Genomic DNA, 9,301 nt, shown 5'->3' on the forward strand with positions numbered 1-9,301 from the left:
GAGGGCGGCCGCCATGTTGGATGGACACCCGCGGGGCCGCAGTAATCACTTAGCTAAATGGCGGCCTCGTGTGGTAAGCTTGATTAAATACCGCGCTCCCGCTCCGACCTTAGGTTAGCGGTGCCGTGTTCGCAGGTATTCAAGGCAGGTGCTACCCCAGACCTGCACGGGGGCACAAGCTCAGAGACAAACTCGCACATTTACCTGGCCCAGAGACATTTCCCCTTTTCTGAAAGAAAAAAAATAACTGTAAAATCTGGGCCTATCTCCCACCCCTCCCTGGAGTTTCCACTCCTGAGTGATGGGACATGGACATTTGCACAGCCACTGGACACGCTGGCCATCATTACCACCAGCACCTGGAAACTATTGGCATGTATCCCAGAAGGAAAAATGTAATTTACCATCACTTAAAAACACTTTTATTGTTTTCAAGTTCTAAATCTTGGCTTCAAGTTCCCACACATCCCCTGGGAAGATGCGGCTGACACCAGCTGCAGGGCCTCTGGCTTCTTCACCAGCTGCCATATCAACCCTGTGCCAAGAGCTGAAAATTATATTTTCCTCCAATTCAGCAATTACAAACTGATCCAGTTTTATTCTTCACAGCTAAAATAAAACGCAGTGAACTGCTACAGTAATAAAATCACAGCAGGAAAAAGATACAAACCAACACGGCACATGATATAAAATCCCTGGTGCTGCAAGTCTGCTGTCGTTTCTTGCGCTGACAACAGACCCAGCGAGGCAGCACCAGGCACAGCCAACACTGGTTTCTCCCGGAGCACCTGCAAGCCAGGCTGAGGAGCAGTGGCTCTGGACATACCACTGCAGCATCTCAGCCTTACACCCTCTGCACAGCAAAGGCCCTTGGGAACAAACAAGAAGTCTCTTACAAAGTTACATTCAAGCAAACCAGCTTTAAACCTTCCCTTTGTATTTACAAGGCAAACAGCACTGCTGCTTTTAAAAGATCTCTTTTTTCAAATTTTTTAGGAGGGTGGAAGAATCTGTAAAAGCAAGTTTGTTTCTTCACTAAAAAAATGCCAACCATGAAAGCTCGTGTTCTTATAAAACAAGTTTTATAACTGAAAATAAGTTATATACAAGATTTTACCAACCAAAGAGTTCACAATCACCTGCAAACTGATTCACTACAAGATCACAAGTAAAGCTTTGTAGGTAACACCAGCATGCGAAGGCAGTGACTCTCCTCAACTCCGTTTCAGGTCATTGACACAAAATCCTTTATTAGCGGAAAATAAGAACTGCGCAGGCTTCGGTCCATGTTCATCAGTATCGCCTATTCATCTTCTTGAATTTCTCATAGTGATAATCATCTGTTGCTTTTTCATTGAGTGGACGTTTGCGACTTGGAGGAGATCCTTCAAAAGTAAGAGAAGGAAATATTATTTCCCTGTCCTTTCACAGGAGACATCTTAATGCCACCACTTCCCTTATATAGCTCCTTGCTCTGTGCAAGGTTATCGCTTCAGCTGTCAATGCTCCCCAACCTTGCACCCCCTTGCTGTTCCAGCTTTCATCAAACCGCTGTCAGCCAGCTTTGCTACTCCACCCTTGGGCATCTCTAAAGAGATCCTCCATCCAGAGGGCTTCATGTGTGACCTAGGAGTGGTACATCAAGCGCAATAGCCTCTCATGGACTTAGATTGCTCCATTTCCCCACTCAGGGCACCCGGAGAAGAGAAGATAAGAACAGCTAGGTCATTTTGGAGACGTTCAAAACCTGCCTGGTGCGGTCCTGTGCACTCATCTCTAGGGGTACCTGCTCAAGCAGGGGGGTTGGACAAGATGATCTCCAGAGGTCCCTTCCAACCTCTACCATTCTGTGATTCTCTGATTTCTCTGTGCAAGACCCCTGAAGAGTTTCAGTCTCCAAGCTGTAACCTTCAATCTTCAGGCCACAAGAGTCTCCTTATGACATTTCAGATTAGGAACTTACGCTCAGGTTCTGGCCTCTCCGTATCCCCCACTCTCAGTGGACGGGGCTTTGGCTCTTCTTTGTTCCTTCGCACTGGTGCATTTAGCTCCTCATGATAAACTGAAAGAAGGAAATCATCAGACAAGGACTACTATCTGGAGTAGCATTATTCAGACAGATGCATTTCTATGGCATTTGTTACAACTGATCTTTAGCAGAAACAACAGAACCTCAGAAAAAGCATTCTTGTAATTGGTTTCTATGGATAATTAATACACACAAGATGGGAGACAGCAAGTTTCAGTAGCACTATTTCATCAGAAGTGGCCTAAAGACTCTTCATTTCCTTCAGAACACACAAATCTGACTCCACATCACCCCTGTAAGCATGGTTAGACACAGCAGAAGGCTGCCTTTCCTCCAGATGGCTGTGGTATGACAGGCTCTCCCGGAAATTAATTCCCATCTCCTGTCTGGTAAGATCTGTGTTTGCTTGACCACCTGTCTGCTTTGGCAGCCTACAAAATGGACTCTCTCAATTATAAACCATCATTTATAATCGCAGACAAGGCAAGCATTTCCAGCACACGCTCAACACACAACTTAAACTCTTGAAATTTATGAGGCAGTGTCAGCTGGGAGTTCAGGAGCAGAAAGTCAAGCCATGAGTAATACACCCCTGTCCTTGCTGACGGATGGAGGACCAAGCCAGATGGGGTCTATATTAGCGTCCAGAAAAAGGAATCAGACAGCTGCTTGTGCTGATACACGAACTAATTTCTCCTGCTTCAGACTCTGTCCCAGCTATCTGCTTTTCTTCAGCAGAGGAGAGGGCCACACCTCGGTCAGGAGAGCTATGTGAGACTTACATCTGTTGTGCTGGACGTAATTAACAGCCATGTTGGTGGGAACAAAGGAAGTTTCGCTGTCTTTCTTTTTGTTCTGCTGCTCTGCCAGCAGCTTGGCCTTGGCCTCTTCAGTTGAGATGATGTTTTTTATTTTTGCGCTAGGAAAAAGAACACCCAAAGAAAAAAACATTCATATTTTAAAAAGGATATTAGGCATAGAAGTGCTAAGAGGACGGATTTTGGGGATAGTCATAGGCTGTAACCAACAGATCTGTGAACCACATACTCAATTCCTAGATCCACTTCAGGAATGCCACTCAGCATCTGGTTGGACAGCATCTCCTCAGTCTTCTTGGCGGAGGAGACACGGATGTTCTCTGGCAGCTCGTACAGAGAGTCCTCGGCATTCTTAAGCTTCACCTTCTGCTCCTCGTTCTCCACAATTCCCTTTCTCTTCTTCAGCTCAGTCTCAATGTACTTCATCCTAAACAGCAGCACACGAGGGACCCACAGTATTTAGTTGTTTTCTGTACTCTGTCCCAGCACTGCTGAGCACAGCTGCATCACTATCTCGATAGCTAGGAGAGAGGAAAGAATAACCTCTCCAAAACAACTCAGCTAACATCAACTGTAAGACGCAATTGTCTCAGAAACAATCAGATCCTCCAAGCTCTTTCACAACCAGCAGGGAAAGCTCCCACTGGTATTTAATGCCAAGCTAGCTGGCTGGCACCTGGGTTCTAGATTTTAGAAGAGCAAGCTTCAGCTTGCTCAGAGCACAGTTGGGATGGATTCCAGGGAATGCTTCCATGGAAGATAAAGGAGCTAGTGAGTGCTGGGAGTTCTTCAAGAACTCTCTCTTGGAAGCACAAAACCAGTTTACCACCTCTAAAGGAAAGGGAAGCAAGCAGAGCAAGAGGCCCCCCTGGCTCAACCATGAGCTCCTGGGTCTACTTAAATCCAAAAGAGAACAATACCAGAGATGGAGAAGTGGAGAATTATCCACTGAGAGCTACAAGGGCATCGCCAGAGTGTGCAGAGATGCAGCTGTGAAAAGCAAAAGCCCAGCTTGAATTGAAACTGGCTGTACATGTCAAAAATAAAAAGAAAAGGTTCTTCAGGTATGTCAACCACAAGCAGAAACAGAAGGAAAAACACAGGCCCACTGTTAAACAAAAAAGGAGAGTCAGTCACCAACGACGCCGAAAAGGCGGAGGTTCTCAACACTTTCTTCACCTCTGTCTTTACCAACACTGTTGGGTCCCAGGCTTTGGGAACAAAATTCCTGGTCATTCCAACCATAGACCCACCATCAGTGAAGGAAGAGTTAGAACGTGAATTATTACAGGAGCTTGACCCCTACAAATCGATGGGCCCTGACGCCACTGTAAGGGACGAGAAACTTGTCTGAACATTGCTGGCAGGACAGTTTAACTACCGAAGCCTCATCACCATGGCAACTGAGCAGGGCAGTTTAATCACCAGGGCAGCCAAGTCAGTTCTAACCTACAGGAATGTGTCCGTCCTGTTGTCTCGGAGCATGTCCTCTGCGCATGTGCCGGCCCAGGGTCGACTGACAACATATGGGCGGTGCGGGGGGGGCCCAGACCCTCCAGAACTTTCGGGCACCCTCTAGTGATGGTACTGGGCATACGCCCCACCACCGAGTGGGAGGCGTGGGTACGCAGAACAGTTACTGACCATGCAAGAGGACAACACTGTAAAAAGGGGAAACCAGCGGAGGTCACGAGGAGTGTTCTGGAATATTCGCTGTACCATATTTGAAGATACACAGATCCATGATGGTAGCTGTCGCAACTCTCTTTCCCTTTCTCATTTTTTCTCTCTTTCTCTCCCTTGCTCTTGCGTACTTGCTGTTGGCCAAATAAAGTGACTTGGCACTTGACTCCATTTTGACTCTTAATTCTGTTTCCAAGAATGTAAAAGGAACCTAGTCACGATAAAACATTTGAGTTAATCAGAAGTTAAGCCCAGCTGCCCCCAACCACCCAGAATTATCTGAGGTCGGTTGGAAAGCAAGGGGGTTTAACCTCTGCCAAACTGTTCAACCCAACAGTGGATCATGACAGCCATCTACCCGAGGGTGTTGACAGAGCTGGCTGACATCATTGCAAGGCCACTCTCCATAATCTTTCAGAAGTTTTGGAGAACAGGGGATGTCCCAGAGGACTGGAGGAAGGCAAATGTTACCCCTATCTACAAGAAGGGCGTGAGGGAGGATCTGCGTAACTATAGGCCCATCAGTCTTACTTCAATCCCTGGGAAAGTTATGGAACGAATCCTCCTGGGGGCCATCACAAGTCAAATGAAGCACGTGACTGGGAAAAGCCAACATGGCTTCACTAAGGGCAGATCGTGCTTGACAAACCTGGTGGCCTTCTACAACAAAGTGACTTGCCGGGTTGACATGGGGCGGGCAGTGGACACTGCCTATCTGGACTTCTCCAAGGCTTTTGATACTGCCCCTCCCGGCCTGTTCCTGGAGAAATCGATGCGTTATGGCCTGGACAAGTGGTCTGTGCAGTGGGCGGGGAATTGGCTGATGGGCTGCACCCAAAGGGTGGTGGTAAATAGCTCTTCTTCAAACTGGTGACCTGTCACAAGTGGGGTCCCCCAGGGATCAATATTGGGCCCAATGTTATTCAACATCTTCATAAGTGATCTGGATAACAGGATCCAGTGTAGCCTGATGAAGTTTGCAGATGACACCAAATTGAGTGGGGAAGTAGACACTCCAGAAGGGAGAGCTGCTCTGCAGGGAGATCTGGATAGGCTGGAAGAGTGGGCTAACAAGAACCTTATGAAGTTCAACAAGGACAAGTGTAAGGTCTTGCACCTGGGAAAACATAATCTGGGAATGCAGCACAGACTGGGATCCACCTGGCTGGAGAGCAGCTCTGTGGAAAGGGACCTGGGGGTCCTGGTGGACAGAAAGCTCAACATGAATGAACAGTGTGCTGCTGTGGCCAAGGCGGCCAACAGGATGCTGGGTTGCATCAAAAAGGACATCGCCAGCAGAGATAAAGAAGTCGTCATCCTGCTCTGCTCAGCGCTGGTCAGGCCACACCTGGAGCACTGTGTGCAGTTCTGGACCCTGCTATACAGAAAAGATGTGGAGAGGCTGGAAGGGGCCCAGAGAAGGGCCACCAAGATGATCAAAGGACTGGGAAGCTGCCATACGAGGATAGGCTGGGAGAGCTGGGTTTGTTCAGCCTTGAGAAAAGGAGACTCAGAGGGGATCTCATCACCATGTACCAGTACTTAAGGGGTAGCTACAAAGAAGATGGAGACTCCCTTTTCACAAGGAGTTACATGGAGGGGACAAGGGGGAATGGACACAAGTTGCTCTTGGGGAGATTCCGATTGGACACAAGAGGGAAATTTTTCACAGTGAGGACAGTCACCATTGGAATAATCTCCCCAGGGAAGGGGTTGACTCAGCCACGTTGGATACCTTCAAGAGTCTGGACAGGGAGCTGGGCCATCTTGTCTAGACTCTGCTCTTCCTAGAAAGGTTGGACTAGATGGTCCCTGAGGTCCCTTCCAACCTGGGATTCTGTGACTTTTGTCCATGAAAAAGCCTTCTCAAACCTGGCAGCCAGAAGGCGAAAAGGCAAGTGAAAGTTTCAGTGAGAACTGGGAAAACGTTCTGGGACTACTCAGAATCCAAGACAGAAAAAAATAAATTGTGAGGGGACGCTCAACCCCGAGCTCAGCATCCCACGCAATGCAGCGCAACTTACATGTCAGCATCTTCATCCCGCCTGTTGGTTTCAGCTGAGAAGGAAGTTCCCAAGTTTAGATCTTCTTCTTCATTAATCCTAGATGGAAACCACATGTTTACAGGTGGTTTTTTTTTGGGGGGGATGTTTTGTTTTTAAAAAAACTAATTTGACAATTTAGGGTAACAGTAACTGGTCAAACTGTTTGATGTTAAACTCTCCAAAGCAACACAACATCTGGTTCCTTCATTACTAGCTGTCACCTAACACTAGTCCAGGGAGAGATCTTAAGAGCTCATACGCACCCACCTGTCCTTGCCTCTTTCTTTCAGCTTCTTCATGTCCACCATTCCCCCAGATTTTATCTTAAATGGGTCATCCTGTAAAATAAGAAATAATGAGAAAACCTGAAGCTTTCCTCTAGTTTAATGCTAGCCTGGATAAAACCACAGGAAACATTTAAGTATTGAGCAGTGACATCAGTCCTCCCCCAGGCCAGACTCCTGCAGTGATCGGCTGGACCACGCTGATGTTTTCACATCATTACATCTTAGCGCCGAGGTGTGGAAGCGTTTAGCACTTACCACAAGTGTTGCTTCCTCTTGCAACTTCTCTCCCACAAGCAGAGCTACAGCGCTAATCAAGCAGGTAAAAAAAAGTAAATTAAATTCAGTGAAAGGAAATGTATTCCTGATAATACTGCATTTCTTTGTCCTCCTCTAAATCCAGCAGATGATCTCACACACTGTATTAACACTAAATTGTCAATCTTCCTAATCCCTCCACCTGGATAGAGGAACTATTACTGGTTTGGGGAGACGAGAAGTTAAGGCAGATTCCAGTGCCTTACAGCAAGTCACCAAAACAAGGAACACGGTTCGTTGCTGGTGCACATTTCAACTCGCTCATCAGCAGCACTAGATGAGAGGGGAGTTATGATGGAGGAGGTGTGAAAGTGTCCAATTTAACCCATGTGCACAGTACGAAAGTACTTTGGTGAAAATACATTTCACGGTACATCCCAATCTTCATCTTTTTCTTCATAGCTGGGACACAGAGCAGACTTTGCACACCCTACAGACACCGTGGGCCCATACCAAACCCCCCGCTTTTCCATCCTCATGTGGAAACTCCTCTATCACGAACAATGGTTTGGGCACTATCTGACACGTAACGTTTCTACTGAAAGGAGGCACATGACAAGAGAGAAATTTGCTGTTACATGACACCGTCGGACGAAACACATCCGTGCACATCTGGGTGTTACGTCCCTTACCTCACCCCATTGGGACGCTTTCTGAGGCTCTGAACTTCTTTGGCTTCCTCAACTTTTAACCTGAAGAAAAAACATTTGACTTAATACTTGATGCTTTGGTTTTAATTAATTAACCTGATTTGGTTTTCTGCAGTTAACACTGCATCTCATAGACAGACTTTGCCTTAAACTTCTGTGTATTGGCATCCACTTTTATGATTACAGATTAGGTAAATATTTTCTGTTTTACCTTATTTAAGCAATTCCATTTATTTCAGCTATCAGAAAAAAATCGCGTGGCACCTGCTGGATATGTCCCTTCGGCATGTCCTCCCTCCGTTGAGGAGAGAAGCACTCAAATGTTGAAAGGCTTTAATAAGAACCAATACGGGAAGAATGAGCCAAAGATCGCTGGTTTTAGCCCATTAAGATCCCCAGACAACATTCTCTACGCAGTAAAAAAGGGTCACTAAGGAGGATGAGGTAATGCGGGTGCCTTTACTCCCTCATCAACTGACACTAGCTAATAAAATAACACGGTCACTTCTCAGGAGAAGGGGGAACTAACAAAGCACTCGATTTACAGCAAAATTAGCAGCAGCTCTCAAGCAAATACAGCAGAGCTGAATGGTTGTCAAGGTACGTCAGTGCATGAGGGACTCAGAAGATGGTAAATTTAAATATCAAGCCTCTATATATAGACTGACACAGATTCTTCAATTCTTTGGATGTTTGGACTTTTCCTAATTATGCATGTCTTTCAGTATCTGCGACGAACCACCCATCGTGAAGTATTTTTCTGCGATAAAACAGTAACGGGAGAGATCTTGCTTGCAACGCAGGGATCTGAAAACAAACCGGGCCATCTGCGAGTGCCAACGTCCGAAAGGCAGACGCGGGAGCGAAGCAAACGTTAGAGACCGCGCGCAGCGGGACGGGCCGGGGGGGCCCGGGACAGACGCCCCCCTCCCGGTCCGGACCCCCCCCGCCCCCGGCCCGGCCCCCTACCCGGCTGGCGACCCCCCCATCGCGGCGGAGAGCGAGCTCCGCTCGGGCGCCTGCGACGGGACGCGAGGTAACGACGGTAAGACGTCACAACGGGAGACAACGTAACGCAGCAACGCGACGGCGGGGTGTGACGCGACGAAGCCGTAATACAGCGGTGGGACGTGACGAAGCGATGTGACGCCATGCTGTAACGCGACAGCGGTATGTGGCGATAGAACGACACGATGGCGTGACGCGATCGGACACGAAGCCGCCGGAGTAACGCGGGGTCCCGTCCCCGCCCGCCCCGGTGGGCCCAGCCGGGCTCTCCGCCGCCCCCCCACCCACCTGACCTCCTCGGCGACCTGCTCGTCCTCCTCCTCCTCCTCGGAGTCCTCCCTCCGCCGGCGGAAGGACTTCTTGGCCGGCATGGCGCCGCTTGCAGCGCTCCGCCGCGGCCGCCACCTTCCCCCGTTCCCCTCCCCAACTCCGCCCCGGGCGCGTCGCGCGGCGATGACGCAACAGA

The 9,301-nt window shown here is 48.3% G+C and overlaps 1 protein-coding gene across 2 annotated transcripts; it reads right to left on the minus strand.

The window, feature by feature from the left end:
• Positions 1–570: 570 nt before the first annotated feature.
• Positions 571–9,279, minus strand: C17H9orf78 (chromosome 17 C9orf78 homolog). Of its 2 annotated transcripts, XM_075112575.1 has the most exons (10): positions 9,129–9,277; positions 8,797–8,981; positions 7,810–7,869; positions 7,118–7,169; positions 6,843–6,913; positions 6,555–6,632; positions 3,077–3,274; positions 2,812–2,948; positions 1,964–2,062; positions 571–1,385 (listed from the first exon to the last, which is right to left on the minus strand). In XM_075112575.1, exons 1-10 carry the CDS (start codon positions 9,204–9,206, stop codon positions 1,294–1,296), a joined length of 1,050 nt encoding a protein of 349 aa, XP_074968676.1. In that variant the 5' UTR covers positions 9,207–9,277; the 3' UTR covers positions 571–1,293. The 2 variants fall into 2 exon arrangements, with proteins under 2 accessions (XP_074968676.1, XP_074968677.1); XM_075112576.1 differs by lacking the exon at positions 8,797–8,981 and having other exon boundaries at positions 9,124–9,279.
• Between the last annotated feature and the right edge of the window lie 22 nt (positions 9,280–9,301).

This window comes from Phalacrocorax aristotelis, chromosome 17, assembly GCF_949628215.1.
Source record: "Phalacrocorax aristotelis chromosome 17, bGulAri2.1, whole genome shotgun sequence".
Lineage (NCBI taxonomy): Eukaryota > Metazoa > Chordata > Aves > Suliformes > Phalacrocoracidae > Phalacrocorax > Phalacrocorax aristotelis.